The sequence below is a fragment of the Procambarus clarkii genome, chromosome 4 (assembly GCF_040958095.1).
Source record: "Procambarus clarkii isolate CNS0578487 chromosome 4, FALCON_Pclarkii_2.0, whole genome shotgun sequence".
Taxonomy (NCBI): Eukaryota; Metazoa; Arthropoda; class Malacostraca; order Decapoda; family Cambaridae; genus Procambarus; species Procambarus clarkii.
In genome coordinates this window covers 41,054,654-41,074,412 of record NC_091153.1, presented here as the reverse complement: position 1 = coordinate 41,074,412, position 19,759 = coordinate 41,054,654, and the positions used below count along the sequence as shown (strand labels likewise).

At 50.9% G+C, this 19,759-nt stretch overlaps 2 protein-coding genes across 2 annotated transcripts; both read right to left on the bottom strand.

Annotated features, from left to right (window-relative positions):
- Window positions 1-11,661: 11,661 nt before the first annotated feature.
- On the bottom strand, window positions 11,662-12,045 carry LOC138371197 (uncharacterized). The gene has a single exon (XM_069336040.1). The coding sequence runs from the start codon at window positions 12,043-12,045 to the stop codon at window positions 11,662-11,664; it is 384 nt and encodes a 127-aa protein (XP_069192141.1).
- A 161-nt stretch (window positions 12,046-12,206) lies between these two features.
- LOC138371191 (splicing regulatory glutamine/lysine-rich protein 1-like) lies at window positions 12,207-12,907 on the bottom strand. The gene is made up of 2 exons (XM_069336035.1): window positions 12,723-12,907; window positions 12,207-12,393 (listed from the first exon to the last, which is right to left on the bottom strand). The coding sequence occupies exons 1-2, from the start codon at window positions 12,905-12,907 to the stop codon at window positions 12,207-12,209; spliced, it is 372 nt and encodes a 123-aa protein (XP_069192136.1).
- Window positions 12,908-19,759: the final 6,852 nt, after the last annotated feature.

Genomic DNA, 19,759 nt, shown 5'->3' with positions numbered 1-19,759 from the left:
TATGGTGAGCCCGTAGTGGACTTACCTGGCACAGGAGCGGGGCAAGTAGCACGGGCTATGGTGAGCCCGTAGTGGACTTACCTGGCACAGGAGCGGTGCAAGTAGCACGGGCTATGGTTATCCCGTAGTGGACTTACCTGGCACAGGAGCGGTGCAAGTAGCACGGGCTATGGTGAGCCCGTAGTGGACTTACCTGGCACAGGAGCGGGGCAAGAAGCATGGGCTATGGTGAGCCCGTAGTGGACTTACCTGGCACAGGAGCGGGGTAAGTAGCACGGGCTATGGTGAGCCCGTAGTGGACTTACCTGGCACAGGAGCAGTGCAAGTAGCATGGGCTATGGTGAGCCCGTAGTGGACTTACCTGGCACAGGAGCGGGGCAAGTAGCACGGGCTATGGTGAGCCCGTAGTGGACTTACCTGGCACAGGAGCGGTGCAAGTAGCACGGGCTATGGTTATCCCGTAGTGGACTTACCTGGCACAGGAGCGGTGCAAGTAGCACGGGCTATGGTGAGCCCGTAGTGGACTTACCTGGCACAGGAGCGGGGCAAGAAGCATGGGCTATGGTGAGCCCGTAGTGGACTTACCTGGCACAGGAGCGGGGTAAGTAGCACGGGCTATGGTGAGCCCGTAGTGGACTTACCTGGCACAGGAGCGGGGTAAGTAGCACGGGCTATGGTGAGCCCGTAGAGGACTTACCTGGCACAGGAGCGGGGTAAGTAGCACGGGCTATGGTGAGCCCGTAGAGGCTCACCATAGCCCGTTGAGGGTGGGAAACATTGAGGGGCGGGAAACATTGAGGGACGGGAAACATTGAGGGGCGGGAAATATTGAGGGTGGGAAACATTGAGGGTGGGAAACATTGAGGGACGGGAAACATTGAGGGGCGGGAAACATTGAGGGACGGGAAACATTGAGGGGCGGGAAATATTGAGGGTGGGAAACATTGAGGGCGGGAAACATTGAGGGACGGGAAACATTGAGGGTGGGAAACATCGAGGGGCGGGAAACATTGAGGGTGGGAAACATTGAGGGACGGGAAACATTGAGGGGCGGGAAACATTGAGGGGCGGGAAACATTGAGGGACGGGAAATATTGAGGGTGGGAAACATTGAGGGACGGGAAACATTGAGGGGCGGGAAACATTGAGGGGCGGGAAACATTGAGGGTGGGAAACATTGAGGGACGGGAAATATTGAGGGTGGGAAACATTGAGGGGCGGGAAACATTGAGGGTGGGAAACATTGAGGGGCGGGAAACATTGAGGGTGGGAAACATTGAGGGGCGGGAAACATTGAGGGTGGGAAACATTGAGGGGCGGGAAACATTGAGGGGCGGGAAACATTGAGGGGCGGGAAACATTGAGGGACGGGAAACATTGAGGGGCGGGAAACATTGAGGAGCGGGAAACATTGAGGGTGGGAAACATTGAGGGGCGGGAAACATTGAGGGGCGGGAAACATTGAGGAGCGGGAAACACTGATGGCGGGAAACATTGAGGGGCGGGAAACATTGAGGGGCGGGAAACATTGAGGAGCGGGAAACATTGAGGGGCGGGAAACATTGAGGGGCGGGAAACATTGAGGGGCGGGAAACATTGAGGGGCGGGAAACATTGAGGGGCGGGAAACATTGAGGGGCGGGAAACACTGATGGCGGGAAACATTGAGGGCGGGAAACACTGATGGCGGGAAACATTGAGGGCGGGAAACACTGATGGCGGGAAACATTGAGGGGCGGGAAACACTGATGGCGGGAAACATTGAGGGGCGGGAAACATCGAGGGTCGGGAAACACTGATGGCGGGAAACATTGAGGGGCGGGAAACACTGATGGCGGGAAACATTGAGGGGCGGGAAACATTGAGGGGCGGGAAACATTGAGGGTGGGAAACATTGAGGGACGGGAAACATTGAGGGGCGGGAAACATTGAGGGTCGGGAAACATTGAGGGGCGGGAAACATTGAGGGGCGGGAAACATTGAGGGGCGGGAAACATTGAGGGTCGGGAAACATCGAGGGGCGGGAAACATTGAGGGGCGGGAAACATTGAGGGTGGGAAACATTGAGGGGCGGGAAACATTGAGGGCGGGAAACATTGAGGGACGGGAAACATCGAGGGGCGGGAAACATTGAGGGACGGGAAACATTGAGGGTCGGGAAACATTGAGGGACGGGAAACATTGAGGGTCGGGAAACATCGAGGGGCGGGAAACATTGAGGGTCGGGAAACATTGAGGGGCGGGAAACATCGAGGGGCGGGAAACATTGAGGGGCGGGAAACATTGAGGGGCGGGAAACATCGAGGGGCGGGAAACATTGAGGGACGGGAAACATTGAGGGACGGGAAACATTGAGGGTCGGGAAACATCGAGGGGCGGGAAACATTGAGGGTCGGGAAACATTGAGGGACGGGAAACATTGAGGGGCGGGAAACATTGAGGGTGGGAAACATCGAGGGTGGGAAACATTGAGGGGCGGGAAACATCGAGGGTGGGAAACATTGAGGGTGGGAAACATTGAGGGGCGGGAAACATCGAGGGTGGGAAACATCGAGGGTGGGAAACATTGAGGGGCGGGAAACATTGAGGGTGGGAAACATTGAGGGTGGGAAACATTGAGGGGCGGGAAACATCGAGGGGCGGGAAACATTGAGGGGCGGGAAACATTGAGGGTGGGAAACATCGAGGGTGGGAAACATTGAGGGGCGGGAAACATTGAGGGTGGGAAACATTGAGGGTGGGAAACATTGAGGGGCGGGAAACATTGAGGGTGGGAAACATTGAGGGTGGGAAACATTGAGGGGCGGGAAACATCGAGGGGCGGGAAACATTGAGGGGCGGGAAACATTGAGGGTGGGAAACATCGAGGGTGGGAAACATTGAGGGGCGGGAAACATTGAGGGTGGGAAACATTGAGGGTGGGAAACATTGAGGGGCGGGAAACATCGAGGGGCGGGAAACATTGAGGGGCGGGAAACATTGAGGGACGGGAAACATTGAGGGACGGGAAACATTGAGGGGCGGGAAACATTGAGGGACGGGAAACATTGAGGGGCGGGAAACATTGAGGGGTGGGAAACATTGAAGGGTGGGAAACATTGAGGGACGGGAAACATTGAGGGACGGGAAACATTGAGGGGCGGGAAACATTGAGGGGTGGGAAACATTGAGGGGATGGGAAACATTGAGGGACGGGAAACATTGAGGGGCGTTAAACATTGAGGGTGGGAAACATCGAGGGGCGGGAAACATTGAGGGGCGGGAAACATTGAGGGGCGGGAAACATTGAGGGGCGGGAAACATTGAGGGGCGGGAAACATTGAGGGGCGGGAAACATTGAGGGTGGGAAACATTGAGGGTGGGAAACATTGAGGGGCGGGAAACATCGAGGGGCGGGAAACATTGAGGGGCGGGAAACATTGAGGGGCGGGAAACATTGAGGGACGGGAAACATTGAGGGACGGGAAACATTGAGGGGCGGGAAACATTGAGGGGCGGGAAACATTGAGGGACGGGAAACATTGAGGGGCGGGAAACATTGAGGGGCGGCAAACATTGAGGGACGGGAAACATTGAGGGGCGGGAAACATTGAGGGACGGGAAACATTGAGGGGCGGGAAACATTGAGGGGCGGGAAACATTGAGGGACGGGAAACATTGAGGGGCGGGAAACATTGAGGGGCGGGAAACATTGAGGGTGGGAAACATTGAGGGGCGGGAAACATTGAGGGCGGGAAACATTGAGGGACGGGAAACATCGAGGGGCGGGAAACATTGAGGGACGGGAAACATTGAGGGTCGGGAAACATTGAGGGACGGGAAACATTGAGGGTCGGGAAACATCGAGGGGCGGGAAACATTGAGGGTCGGGAAACATTGAGGGGCGGGAAACATCGAGGGGCGGGAAACATTGAGGGGCGGGAAACATTGAGGGGCGGGAAACATCGAGGGGCGGGAAACATTGAGGGGCGGGAAACATTGAGGGACGGGAAACATTGAGGGTCGGGAAACATCGAGGGGCGGGAAACATTGAGGGTCGGGAAACATTGAGGGACGGGAAACATTGAGGGGCGGGAAACATTGAGGGTGGGAAACATCGAGGGTGGGAAACATTGAGGGGCGGGAAACATCGAGGGTGGGAAACATTGAGGGTGGGAAACATTGAGGGGCGGGAAACATCGAGGGTGGGAAACATCGAGGGTGGGAAACATTGAGGGGCGGGAAACATTGAGGGTGGGAAACATCGAGGGGCGGGAAACATTGAGGGGCGGGAAACATTGAGGGTGGGAAACATCGAGGGTGGGAAACATTGAGGGGCGGGAAACATTGAGGGTGGGAAACATTGAGGGTGGGAAACATTGAGGGGCGGGAAACATTGAGGGTGGGAAACATTGAGGGTGGGAAACATTGAGGGGCGGGAAACATCGAGGGGCGGGAAACATTGAGGGGCGGGAAACATTGAGGGTGGGAAACATCGAGGGTGGGAAACATTGAGGGGCGGGAAACATTGAGGGCGGGAAACATTGAGGGGCTGAAGACACCGAGGGGCGGGAAACATTGAGGGGCGGGAAACATTGAGGGACGGGAAACATTGAGGGGCGGGAAACATTGAGGGCGGGAAACATTGAGGGGCGGGAAACATTGAGGGACGGGAAACATTGAGGGGCGGGAAACATTGAGGGGTGGGAAACATTGAAGGGTGGGAAACATTGAGGGACGGGAAACATTGAGGGACGGGAAACATTGAGGGGCGGGAAACATTGAGGGGCGGGAAACATTGAGGGGTGGGAAACATTGAGGGGATGGGAAACATTGAGGGACGGGAAACATTGAGGGGCGTTAAACATTGAGGGTGGGAAACATCGAGGGGCAGGAAACATTGAGGGGCGGGAAACATTGAGGGGCGGGAAACATTGAGGGGCGGGAAACATTGAGGGGCGGGAAACATTGAGGGGCGGGAAACATTGAGGGTGGGAAACATTGAGGGTGGGAAACATTGAGGGGCGGGAAACATCGAGGGGCGGGAAACATTGAGGGGCGGGAAACATTGAGGGGCGGGAAACATTGAGGGACGGGAAACATTGAGGGACGGGAAACATTGAGGGGCGGGAAACATTGAGGGGCGGGAAACATTGAGGGACGGGAAACATTGAGGGGCGGCAAACATTGAGGGACGGGAAACATTGAGGGGCGGGAAACATTGAGGGACGGGAAACATTGAGGGGCGGGAAACATTGAGGGGCGGGAAACATTGAGGGACGGGAAACATTGAGGGGCGGGAAACATTGAGGGGCGGGAAACATTGAGGGGCGGGAAACATTGAGGGACGGGAAACATTGAGGGGCGGGAAACATTGAGGGGCGGGAAACATTGAGGGACGGGAAACATTTAGGGGCGGGAAACATTGAGGGGCGGGAAACATTGAGGGGCGGGAAACATTGAGGGCGGGAAACATTGAGGGGCGGGAAACATTGAGGGCGGGAAACATTGAGGGGCGGGAAACATTGAGGGGCGGGAAACATTGAGGGGCGGGAAACATTGAGGGGCGGGAAACATTGAGGGTGGGAAACATTGAGGGGCGGGAAACATTGATGGCGGGAAACATTGAGGGGCGGGAAACATTGAGGGGCGGGAAACATTGAGGGGCGGGAAACATTGAGGGGCGGGAAACACTGATGGCGGGAAACATTGAGGGATGGGAAACACTGATGGCGGGAAACATTGAGGGACGGGAAACATTGAGGGGCGGGAAACATTGAGGGGCGGGAAACACTGATGGCGGGAAACATTGAGGGGCGGGAAACACTGATGGCGGGAAACATTGAGGGACGGGAAACATTGAGGGGCGGGAAACACTGATGGCGGGAAACATTGAGGGGCGGGAAACATTGAGGGGCGGGAAACATTGAGGGACGGGAAACATTGAGGGGCGGGAAACATTGAGGGGCGGGAAACATTGAGGGGCGGGAAACATTGAGGGGCGGGAAACATTGAGGGACGGGAAACATTGAGGGGCGGGAAACATTGAGGGGCGGGAAACATTGAGGGGCGGGAAACATTGAGGGGCGGGAAACATTGAGGGGCGGGAAACATTGATGGGCGGGAAACATTGAGGGGCGGGAAACATTGAGGAGCGGGAAACATTGAGGGGCGGGAAACACTGATGGCGGGAAACATTGAGGGGCGGGAAACACTGATGGCGGGAAACATTGAGATGCGGGAAACATTGATGGCGGGAAACATTGAGGGGCGGGAAACACTGATGGCGGGAAACATTGAGGGGCGGGAAACACTGATGGCGGGAAACATTGAGGGGCGGGAAACACTGATGGCGGGATACATTGAGGGGCGGGAAACATTGAGGGGCGGGAAACATTGAGGGGCGGGAAACATTGAGGGGCGGGAAACATTGAGGGGCGGGAAACACTGATGGCGGGAAACATTGAGGGACGGGAAACACTGATGGCGGGAAACATTGAGGGACGGGAAACATTGAGGGGCGGGAAACATTGAGGGGCGGGAAACACTGATGGCGGGAAACATTGAGGGGCGGGAAACACTGATGGCGGGAAACATTGAGGGACGGGAAACATTGAGGGGCGGGAAACACTGATGGCGGGAAACATTGAGGGGCGGGAAACATTGAGGGGCGGGAAACATTGAGGGACGGGAAACATTGAGGGGCGGGAAACATTGAGGGGCGGGAAACATTGAGGGGCGGGAAACATTGAGGGGCGGGAAACATTGAGGGACGGGAAACATTGAGGGGCGGGAAACATTGAGGGGCGGGAAACATTGAGGGGCGGGAAACATTGAGGGGCGGGAAACATTGAGGGGCGGGAAACATCGAGGGGCGGGAAACACCGAGGGGACGGGAAACACCGAGGGGACGGGAAACACCGAGGGGCGGGAAACACCGAGGGGCGGGAAACACCGAGGGGACGGGAAACACCGAGGGGCGGGAAACACCGAGGGGCGGGAAACACCGAGGGGCGGAAAAGACCGAGGGGACGGGAAACACCGAGGGGACGGGAAACACCGAGGGTAGGAAACACCGAGGGGACGGGAAACACCGAGGGGCGGGAAACACCGAGGGTAGGAAACACCGAGGGGACGGGAAACACCGAGGGGCGGGAAACACCGAGGGGCGGGAAACACCGAGGGGCGGAAAAGACCGAGGGGACGGGAAACACCGAGGGGACGGGAAACACCGAGGGGCGGGAAACACCGAGGGGACGGAAAAGACCGAGGGGACGGGAAACACCGAGGGGCGGGAAACACCGAGGGCGGGAAACACCGAGGGGACGGGAAACACCGAGGGCGGGAAACACCGAGGGGCGGGAAACACCGAGGGGACGGGAAACACCGAGGGGCGGGAAACACCGAGGGGACGGGAAACACCGAGGGGCGGGAAACACCGAGGGGACGGGAAACACCGAGGGGCGGGAAACACCGAGGGCGGGAAACACCGAGGGGACGGGAAACACCGAGGGCGGGAAACACCGAGGGCGGGAAACACCGAGGGGACGGGAAACACCGAGGGGCGGGAAACACCGAGGGCGGGAAACACAAATGACAACAAGCAAGTGTGACGACCCAGAAGAGCAAACAGTAACGACTAAGTCCACAAATAGTTTTAAAGCAGATATGACTATAGAAGCAAGGAGTCGGAAATCACAGGGTTCGACGACCAACAGCTCGTTAAAGCGGGGGTCCAGGAGCTGAAGCCTAGTCCTACCAACTCTGCTAGACGAGACAATGCATCACTAAGGCAAAAGAAACACCCAGGTGAGCATCTCAACTAAATATTCCTGTCCTGTGTGTTGCTATATACTGTACAATAATAGTCCATTTTCCCAGAATGAGCGTCAACTTTCGTCTGAGCGAGGCTACCGTTGAGACGGTAGCCTATCGTTCTTGTTCTGTTATAGTTTGAGGGCGTCTGTTATCTGAATACTGTCGCTGAACGCAGCTATCGTCTAAGTATTTATTGTCTGAGGGTGGTTATCGTCTGAGTGCCTTTCGTCCAACTACTGATCTATCGGCTGTTTACAGGTTATCGTGAGACTGGATAGATCTGCTTTTCTGAGGCTGTCGTTCTGGGTATCGCACGGGAGTGAGTTTAACGATAGGAGTGCGCCAGTTACTGAGGTATTGTGGCGATATTTGACCGAGGGAAGAGAGATCGTGTGTGTACTCAACTAGTTGTGCTTGCGGGGGTTGAGCTCTGGCTCTTTGGTCCCGCCTCTCAACCGTCAATCAACTGGTGTACAGGTTCCTGAGCCTACTGGGCTCTATCATATCTACACTTGAAACTGTGTATGGAGTCAGCCTCCACCACATCACTGCCTAATGCATTCCATCCGTTAACTACTCTGACACTGAAAAAGTTCTTTCTAACGTCTCTGTGGTCCATGTGGGTACTCAGTTTCCACCTGTGTCCCCTTGTTCGTGTCCCACCCGTGTTAAACAGTTTATCTTTATCTACCCAGTCAATTCCTCTAAGAATTGTGTAGGTTGTGATCCTGTCACCAGGAGCTCTCCTGTCTTCCAGCGAAATGAGATGCAATTCACTCAGCCTTTCCTCGTAACTCATGCTTCTTAGTTCTGGGACTAGTCTAGTGACATACCTCTGAAGTTTTTCCAGCTTCGTCTTGTGCTTGACAAGGTACGGGCTCCATGCTGGGGCCGCATACTCCAGGATTGGCCTTACATATGTGGTATAAAAGGTTCTGAAGGAGTCCTTACACAGGTTCCTGAAGGCAGTTTTGATGTTAGCCAGCCTCGCATATGCCGCTGATGTAATTCTTTTGATGTGGTTTTCAGGAGACAAGTTTGGTGTGATATACACTCCTAGATCTTTCTCTCTGTCCGTTTCATTAAGTACTTCATCTCCCATTCTGTATCCTCTGCCTGGCCTCCTGTTTCCACCGCCTAGTTTTATTACCTTACATTTACTCGGGTTGAACTTTAGTAGCCATTAGTTTGACCATTTATTCAATCTGCCTAGGTCATCTTGTAGCCTCAAACTATCATCCTCTGTCTTAATCCTCCTTATAAATTTTGCATCATCACCAAATAATGAGAGGAACGTGTCTATTCCCTCTGGAAGATCATTTACATATATCAGAAACAGTATAGGTCCAAAGACTGAACCCTGTGGGACTCCACTGGTGATGCCTCACCAGTCTGAGACCTCACCCCTCACAGTGATTCGTTGTCTTCTGTTGCTTAGGTACTCCCTTATCCAATGGAGTACCTTCTCTTTCACTCCGGCCTGCGTCTCCAGCTTATTCGCTAGTCTCTTGTGTGGTACTGTATCAAAGCTTTCTGACAATCCAAAAATGTGCAGTCTGCCCAGCCCTCTCTTCCTTACCTGATTTTTGTTGCCTGGTCGAAGAATTCAATTAATCCAGTGAGGCATTCCTTGCCAACTCTGAACCCATGCTGATGTTGCGTTACAAAGTTCTTTCGCTCCAGATGTTCCACAAATTTTTTTTGCACAATCTTCTCCATCAACTTGCATGGTATGCAAGTTAGAGACACTGGCCTGTAGTTCAGTGCCTCATGTCTATCCCCCTTTTTGTATATCGGGACTACGTTAGCCATCTTCCAAATTTTGGACAGTTCACCTGTTACAAGTGATTTGATATATACCATGGCGAGTGGCAAGCACAGTGCTGCTGCTCCTTCCTTTAGTATCCATGGTGATATTCCAACCGGGCCTATTGCCTGTGTCATATCCAGACAAAAGCTCCCTCACCTCCCCACTGGTAATCCCGAACTCCTCTAGTGGTGCCTGGTTAACTATTCCCTCTCTTATCTCTGGAACTTTCTCCTTGTTCTAATGTAAAGACCTCTGGGAATTTCTTATTCAGTTCCTCACATACACATACACTGTGTGTGTGTGTGTGTGTGTGTGTGTGTGTGTGTGTGTGTGTGTGTGTGTGTGTGTATGTGTGTGTGTGTGTGTGTGTGTGTGTGTGTGTGTGTGTGTGTGTGTGTGTGTGTGTGTGTGTGTGTGTGTGAGCGAGTGTACGCATGACTGGGAGGGAGAGATTACAAAAATAACGAGACTGCTTGCTAATAAACTACGTAAGCAGAGGCGACCATTAACGCAGCCTCCCCTCCACACAACCCCCCCCGTAAGACCCCCCCCCCCGCAACCCTCTCTCCGCCCCCCGACCACCACTCCGCCCCCCAACCCTCTCTCCGCCCCCCGACCCCCAAACCTACTCCCTTCCCTCCCAAAACTTAAAGACGCTACCCCTTTACTTGCTGCTGTTCCTCTTGTTGCTGAGGTCCACTTTGTGGCGGGGCTCCCTGACTCTGGTGGGGCTTGTTCTTGTTCTCTGGGGCTTCTTCTTGTTCTCTGGGGCGTCATCTTGTTCTCTGGGGCTTCTTCTTGTTCTCTGGGGCGTCATCTTGTTCTCTGGGGCGTCATCTTGTTCTCTGGGGCTTCTTCTTGTTCTCTGGGGCGTCATCTTGTTCTCTGGGGCGTCATCTTGTTCTCTGGGGCGTCATCTTGTTCTCTGGGGTGTCATCTTGTTCTCTGGGGCGTCATCTTGTTCTCTGGGGCGTCATCTTGTTCTCTGGGGCGTCATCTTGTTCTCTGGGGCGTCAACTTGTTCTCTGGGGCGTCAACTTGTTCTCTGGGGCGTCATCTTGTTCTCTGGGGCGTCATCTTGTTCTCTGGGGCGTCAACTTGTTCTCTGGGGCGTCATCTTGTTCTCTGGGGCGTCAACTTGTTCTCTGGGGCTTCTTCTTGTTCTCTGGGGCGTCATCTTGTTCTCTGGGGCGTCAACTTGTTCTCTGGGGCTTCTTCTTGTTCTCTGGGGCTTCTTCTTGTTCTCTGGGGCGTCATCTTGTTCTCTGGGGCGTCATCTTGTTCTCTGGGGCGTCATCTTGTTCTCTGGGGCGTCAACTTGTTCTCTGGGGCTTCTTCTTGTTCTCTGGGGCTTCTTCTTGTTCTCTGGGGCGTCATCTTGTTCTCTGGGGCGTCATCTTGTTCTCTGGGGTGTCATCTTGTTCTCTGGGGCGTCAACTTGTTCTCTGGGGCTTCTTCTTGTTCTCTGGGGCTTCTTCTTGTTCTCAGGGGCTTCTTCTTGTTCTCTGGGGCGTCATCTTGTTCTCTGGGGCGTCATCTTGTTCTCTGGGGCTTCTTCTTGTTCTCTGGGGCTTTTTCTTGTTCTCTGGGGCGTCATCTTGTTCTCTGGGGCGTCATCTTGTTCTCTGGGGCGTCATCTTGTTCTCTGGGGCGTCATCTTGTTCTCTGGGGCGTCAACTTGTTCTCTGGGGCGTCAACTTGTTCTCTGGGGCGTCATCTTGTTCTCTGGGGCGTCATCTTGTTCTCTGGGGCGTCAACTTGTTCTCTGGGGCGTCATCTTGTTCTCTGGGGCGTCTTCTTGTTCTCTGGGGGGCGTCAACTTGTTCTCTGGGGCGTCAACTTGTTCTCTGGGGCGTCAACTTGTTCTCTGGGGCTTCTTCTTGTTCTCTGGGGCTTTTTCTTGTTCTCTGGGGCGTCATCTTGTTCTCTGGGGCGTCATCTTGTTCTCTGGGGCGTCATCTTGTTCTCTGGGGCGTCATCTTGTTCTCTGGGGCGTCAACTTGTTCTCTGGGGCGTCATCTTGTTCTCTGGGGCGTCATCTTGTTCTCTGGGGCGTCATCTTGTTCTCTGGGGCGTCAACTTGTTCTCTGGGGCTTCTTCTTGTTCTCTGGGGCTTCTTCTTGTTCTCTGGGGCGTCATCTTGTTCTCTGGGGCGTCATCTTGTTCTCTGGGGCTTCTTCTTGTTCTCTGGGGCTTCTTCTTGTTCTCTGGGGCTTCTTCTTGTTCTCTGGGGCTTCGTCTTGTTCTCTGGGGCTTCTTCTTGTTCTCTGGGGCTTCTTCTTGTTCTCTGGGGCTTGTTCTTGTTCTCTGGGGCTTCATCTTGTTCTCTGGGGCGTCGTCTTGTTCTCTGGGGCTTGTTCTTGTTCTCTGGGGCTTCTTCTTATTCTCTGGGGCTTCGTCTTGTTCTCTGGGGCTTCGTCTTGTTCTCTGGGACGTCATCGTGTTCTCTGGGGCGTCATCTTGTTCTCTGGGGCGTCATCTTGTTCTCTGGGGCGTCATCTTGTTCTCTGGGGCGTAATCTTGTTCTCTGGGGCTTCTTCTTATTCTCTGGGGCTTGTTCTTGTTCTCTGGGGCGTAATCTTGTTCTCTGGGGCTTCTTCTTATTCTCTGGGGCTTGTTCTTGTTCTCTGGGGCTTGTTCTTGTTCTCTGGGGCTTCGTCTTGTTCTCTGGGGCTTCGTCTTGTTCTCTGGGGCGTCTTCTTGTTCTCTGGGGCTTCTTCTTGTTCTCTGGGGCTTTTTCTTGTTCTCTGGGGCGTCATCTTGTTCTCTGGGGCGTCATCTTGTTCTCTGGGGCGTCATCTTGTTCTCTGGGGCGTCATCTTGTTCTCTGGGGCGTCAACTTGTTCTCTGGGGCGTCAACTTGTTCTCTGGGGCGTCATCGTGTTCTCTGGGGCGTCATCTTGTTCTCTGGGGCGTCAACTTGTTCTCTGGGGCGTCATCTTGTTCTCTGGGGCGTCTTCTTGTTCTCTGGGGGGCGTCAACTTGTTCTCTGGGGCGTCAACTTGTTCTCTGGGGCGTCAACTTGTTCTCTGGGGCTTGTTCTTGTTCTCTGGGGCTTGTTCTTGTTCTCTGGGGCTTGTTCTTGTTCTCTGGGGCTTCATCTTGTTCTCTGGGGCGTCTCCTTGTTCTCTGGGGCGTCATCTTGTTCTCTGGGGCTTCGTCTTGTTCTCTGGGGCGTCATCTTGTTCTCTGGGGCTTGTTCTTGTTCTCTGGGACTTGTTCTTGTTCTCTGGGGCGTCTTCTTGTTCTCTGGGGCGTCATCTTGTTCTCTGGGGCGTCTTCTTGTTCTCTGGGGCGTCATCTTGTTCTCTGGGGCGTCATCTTGTTCTCTGGGGCGTCATCTTGTTCTCTGGGGCGTCATCTTGTTCTCTGGGGCGTCATATTGTTCTCTGGGGCGTCTTCTTGTTCTCTGGGGTGTCTTCTTGTTCTCTGGGGCTTCATCTTGTTCTCTGGGGCGTCATCTTGTTCTCTGGGGCGTCATCTTGTTCTCTGGGGCGTCTTCTTGTTCTCTGGGGCGTCTTCTTGTTCTCTGGGGCTTCATCTTGTTCTCTGGGGCGTCTTCTTGTTCTCTGGGGCTTCATCTTGTTCTCTGGGGCGTCTTCTTGTTCTCTGGGGCGTCTTCTTGTTCTCTGGGGCGTCTTTTTGTTCTCTGGGGCGTCTTCTTGTTCTCTGGGGCTTCATCTTGTTCTCTGGGGCGTCTTCTTGTTCTCTGGGGCGTGTTCTTGTTCTCTGGGGCGTCTTCTTGTTCTCTGGGGCGTCATCTTGTTCTCTGAGGCGCCATCTTGTTCTCTGGGGCGTCATCTTGTTCTCTGGGGCGTCTTCTTGTTCTCTAAGGCATCATCTTGTTCTCTGGGGCGTCTTCTTGTTCTCTGGGGCGTCTTCTTGTTCTCTGGGGCGTCTTCTTGTTCTCTAAGGCGCCATCTTGTTCTCTGGGGCGTCTTCTTGTTCTCTAAGGCGCCATCTTGTTCTCTGGGCAGTAAAACTCGAACAGAATTAAACTCATGTGAGAATAAGTTCAGTTTTTGGTTGACGACTCAACCATTAGCGGTGAACGGTTACAAAAGTACTAGAAATGACTGAAGAAAATAGGAACGTATATTGAAGCATTCAACTTTTATATGACCAAAGGTACCAAGTATTTAGCATAAACTGACTTTACATAGTAAAGTTATGTCACTAATGAACCACAACTCTGCTTCCGTATCTGTTGATTCTCTACAGTAACTCCTCTCACTATCTCATCGCTGCTCTCACGTAAACACACTCACTATCTCACCGCTGCTCTCATGTAAACACACTCACTATCTTACCGCTGCTCTCATGTAAACACACTCACTATCTCACCGCTGCTCTCATGTAAACACTCTCACTATCTCACCGCTGCTCTCATGTAAACACACTCACTATCTCACCACTGCTCTCATGTAAACACTCTCACTATCTCACCGCTGCTCTCATGTAAACACTCTCACTATCTCACCGCTGCTCTTATGTAAACACACTCACTACTCTCATTATCACTATCTTCGTAAAGGAGCCGATGAAACACGCCGTAGGAAAACATGGTTCCTTTACACATGGAACACATATACGGGCTATTCATGCCCGTGCCACCTCTTAGGGTGGCTTAATCTTCATCACTCAATCATGGAACACACTGCAAGACGTTGTGACAGCCTCGTCAGTCAACATCTTTAAGGTTAAATTCGAATGTCAGAAGAGTTTAATTTAAACCCAACAGGTACAGCAATGTTAGTAGGCGGGGCATACAGAGCTAGACCACATGGTCCGGTCCTCGACCAGGCCTCCACCCCCAGGAAGCAGCCCGTGACAGCTGACTAACACCCAGGTACCTATTTTACTGCTAGGTATCAGGGACATAGGGTGAAAGAAACTCTGCTCAGTACTTCTCGCCGGCGCCTGGGATCGAACCCAGGACGAATCCGCTTCAATAACACTGCTCGCGAACTCATTCTTGAACGGAGAGGGAGATCTACAAGGATGATCAGGGATAGCGCCTGACAGCTGGGTGGACAGCGCTTCGGATTCGTAGTCCTGAGGTTCCGGGTTCGATCCCCGGTGGAGACGAAGACAAATGGGCAAAATATTTCTGTTACCTAGCATTAAATAGGTACCTGGGAGTTAGACAGCTGCTACGGGCTGCTTCCTGGGCGAGGTGTCACAAAAAGGTCTGGTCGAGGACCGGGCCGCGGGGACGCTAAGCCCCGAAATCATCTCAAGATAACCCACACGCGGCGTCTTGATGCTCCCAAACACACTGATGTTTACATCGAGAGGTATAGACCTTGATGTAGTTCCGGGTATCAATATACCCGAAAACCGGTCTCTAACTATGCCTCCTGGTTGCTGTTCTGGTTAACTAGGTCATTAGATGCTGTTGGACGCATCTGACGTATATAGCCCAGTTGACCTGGCCTCCTCTTGAACAGTGTGAGAGGTCACTACTTACGTACAGAGGGCAAGTGTTGAAAGTGTTGACACTTTCCCTCTTACTTACGTACAGAGGGCAAGTGTTGAAAGTGTCGACACTTTCCCTCTTACTTACGTACAGAGGGCAAGTGTTGAAAGTGTCGACACTTTCCCTCTTACTTACGTACAGAGGGCAAGTGTTGAAAGTGTCGACACTTTCCCTCTTACATACAGAGGGCAAGTGGCTTGGGACCAGATTCACGAAGCAGTTAAGCAAGCACTTACGAATCTGTCCATCTTTTCTCAATTTTTGGCGGCTTTGTTTACAATTATTAAACAGTTAATGAGCTCCGAAGCACCAGGAGGCTGTTTATAACAATAACAACAGTTGATTTGGAATTTTTCATGCTTGTAAACTGTTTAATAAATGTAACCAAAGCCGTCATAGACTGAGGAAAGATGTACACGTTCGTAAATACTTACGTAACTGCTTCGTGAATCCGGGTCTTGGACCCTTATTGTTCACACAAGCGTCTCTTAGCCTGCATATTGCAAGTTTGGTTTTCACTCGGAATATTTTACATACTCTGCCAGGCCACCTGAGCTGGTAAGGAATTATTTCAGTATACCCTTTTCCTCGGTGAATAAACTGAGTTGACTTTAGTGCTGAACTAAAGTATTCTGCTAGGTGCTTCATAAGAGCCATAATTACCCTACGGAGATTGACAGACCAATTCAGCCAAACAACAGACCCAACAGGCCGCAAGGGTCACAACAACCACTTAACAACGCTCCCTCATAACTACCAGTGCTGAACACATTGGGCATTAAGTTGCTGCCCGAAACGCTACGCGTACTAGTGGCTATACAAAAATGTAAACACATCATGCTATGTACTCTCATAAACCCAATGTAACTTCTTGTGTATACATAAATTAAATAAATAAAAACTCTGCCCAAACACTGTAGGTATTAGTGGCTTTAGGCATAGTATTATTTGCTCCATCTAGAAATCTAACATTCTGCTTGTAACTCATTTTGAATGTATGTACATTTATCTAAACTATTATTATTATTATTAACTTACTGAAGTCAAAATTCGAGTCGTAAATACTCATTCACCGCCCGAGTGAGACAGTGATGAGTAAGACTAAGTGGGACAGCCAGGACCCGAATTCACGAAGCAGTTACGCGAGTACTTACGAACGTGTACATCTTTCCTCAATCTTTGACGGCTTTGGTTACATTTATTAAACAGTTTACAAGCATGAAAACTTCCCATTCAACTGTTGTTATTGTTATGAACAGCCTTCTGGTGCTTCGGAGCTCATTAACTGTTTAACAATTGTAAACAAAGCGGTCAAAGATTGAGAAAAGATAAACAGATTCGTAAGTGCTTGCGTAACTGCTTCGTGAATCTGGCCCCAGAGCCCTACGGCCAACAAAGAATATCCCTGAAAACAAAATAATAACACGATAACATTAAGGTAAACTCAAGCAATTTTGATTTGAGCCACAAACTTGGTCCGAAGGCAACCTACAATCATCGTTGATACTACATTTTTAACGACTTCAGTCAGTAGACACTGACGTTACTGCCATAGATAACGTACTAGATTGGGTATGGGGCCTTGTCCGGGTCGACCCGATGCCCAGGTCATGCCCGACCCGGTGCCCAGGTCATGCCCGACCCGGTGCCCAGGTCATGCCCGACCCGGTGCCCAGGTCATGGCCACACCCTTTCCGCCCCTCCCAGCCCGTTCTCCTGAGGTTCCCTAGCATCAAGAAACTGTTGTGCTAAAGTGCCCCCTTATCCTATCCTATTAGAGGAGCCAAACAGAAAACAGTACAGCAGGTCAATTTCGCGCGCCGCTTCTATTTTGTAGTACGACGATTTTGGGCCTTATGCAAAGTATACGTCAAAATACGACGTTCTATTAGAAGGACAGGTTGACCCTCCCCTGTTCCCCGATAAAATTATTAATCATTTAAAGTTTAACGAGGCATCTTACCTACAACCAAGAACAAACATTTTCTTATATAGATCAGAATCTGAATCATAGAGGTGCAATCTGTTGATTAACTTGATTTAATTCTAAATTAAAGAACTAAATGTTTACAAATTACAGTAATTAAGCGATATATTTCAAAATATTAAAGATATAATAAATCATTTGAAGCAGAAAATCAATGGGATCCATGAAAATCTAACCACGAGGCTTCCCGTATGTCAAACTATGTAAATATTTCCTGTCTATCAAGTTAAGACACCTTAAAACCAATTAAAAGAACAGCCAGGTCGTTACCCAACTTGTGGAGAACATCACCCAGCATACTCCAAGTCTCTCAACATCACAAACTAACTGAACATCACCCAATATACTCCAAGTCTCTCAACATCACAAACTAACTGAACATCACCCAGCATACTCCAAGTCTCTCAACATCACAAACTAACTGAACATCACCCAGCATACTCCAAGTCTCTCAACATCACAAACTAACAGAACATCACCCAGCATACTCCAAGTCCCTCAACATCACAAACTAACTGAACATCACCCAGCATACTCCAAGTCCCTCAACATCACAAACTAACAGAACATCACCCAGCATACTCCAAGTCTCTCAACATCACAAACTAACAGAACATCACCCAGCATACTCCAAGTCTCTCAACATCACAAACTAACTGAACATCACCCAGCATACTCCAAGTCCCTCAACATCACAAACTAACTGAACATCACCCAGCATACTCCAAGTCTCTCAACATCACAAACTAACAGAACATCACCCAGCATACTCCAAGTCTCTCAACATCACAAACTAACTGAACATCACCCAGCATACTCCAAGTCCCTCAACATCACAAACTAACTGAACATCACCCAGCATACTCCAAGTCTCTCAACATCACAAACTAACAGAACATCACCCAGCATACTCCAAGTCTCTCAACATCACAAACTAACTGAACATCACCCAGCATACTCCAAGTCCCTCAACATCACAAACTAACTGAACATCACCCAGCATACTCCAAGTCTCTCAACATCACAAACTAACTGAACATCACCCAGCATACTCCAAGTCCCTCAACATCACAAACTAACTGAACATCACCCAGCATACTCCAAGTCTCTCAACATCACAAACCAACAGAACATCACCCAGCATACTCCAAGTCTCTCAACATCACAAACTAACTGAACATCACCCAACATACTCCAAGTCTCTCAACATCACAAACTAACTGAACATCACCCAGCATACTCCAAGTCTCTCAACATCACAAACCAACAGAACATCACCCAGCATACTCCAAGTCTCTCAACATCACAAACTAACAGAACATCACCCAGCATACTCCAAGTCTCTCAACATCACAAACCAACTGAACATCACCCAGCATACTCCAAGTCTCTCAACATCACAAACCAACAGAACATCACCCAGCATACTCCAAGTCCCTCAACATCACAAACTAACAGAACATCACCCAACATACTCCAAGTCCCTCAACATCACAAACTAACTGAACATCACCCAGCATACTCCAAGTCCCTCAACATCACAAACTAACTGAACATCACCCAATATACTCCAAGTCCCTCAACATCACAAACTAACAGAACATCACCCAGCATACTCCAAGTCCCTCAACATCACAAACTAACAGAACATCACCCAGCATACTCCAAGTCCCTCAACATCACAAACTAACTGAACATCACCCAGCATACTCCAAGTCCCTCAACATCACAAACTAACTGAACATCACCCAATATACTCCAAGTCCCTCAACATCACAAACTAACAGAACATCACCCAACATACTCCAAGTCCCTCAACATCACAAACTAACTGAACATCACCCAGCATACTCCAAGTCCCTCAACATCACAAACTAACAGAACATCACCCAATATACTCCAAGTCCCTCAACATCACAAACTAACAGAACATCACCCAACATACTCCAAGTCTCTCATCATCACAAACTAATACAATAATAAAAGTTTAAATTCATACATAAAGAAAATATACAATTTCAAGACGAAAAATAAATCTGAGGCTAGTGGCCTTTTTTTTCGTCTAGTATTTAAAAATGTTATCAAGATTAATCTATCGCGGTTTGGTTTCTATTGATGTCCTAATACTACAGATATCTCGGCAGGCAGAAATATTTATAAGCTTTAAAAGTATGTTACTTGCATAAGTATTATTGAATCTCGACAAATCAAATGATACTACAGCTGCAACTCTGTCAGCTCGTTCAGCTCCAACTCTGTCAGCTCGTTCAGCTCCAACTCTGTCAGCTCGTTCAGCTCCAACTCTGTCAGCTCGTTCAGCTCCAACTCTGTCAGCTCGTTCAGCTGCAACTCTGTCAGCTCGTTCAGCTGCAACTCTGTCAGCTCGTTCAGCTCCAACTCTGTCAGCTCGTTCAGCTGCAACTCTGTCAGCTCGTTCAGCTCCAACTCTGTCAGCTCGTTCAGCTGCAACTCTGTCAGCTCGTTCAGCTCCAACTCTGTCAGCTCGTTCAGCTGCAACTCTGTCAGCTCGTTCAGCTGCAACTCTGTCAGCTCGTTCAGCTGCAACTCTGTCAGCTTGTTCGCTCACCAACCCTTCCACACGTGCTCCCAAGGTGTGGAAGGCTGACCAGTGGATCAAGAACTATTAATTAGAATTAGCCTATAATAAATAAATAAGGCTATAAATA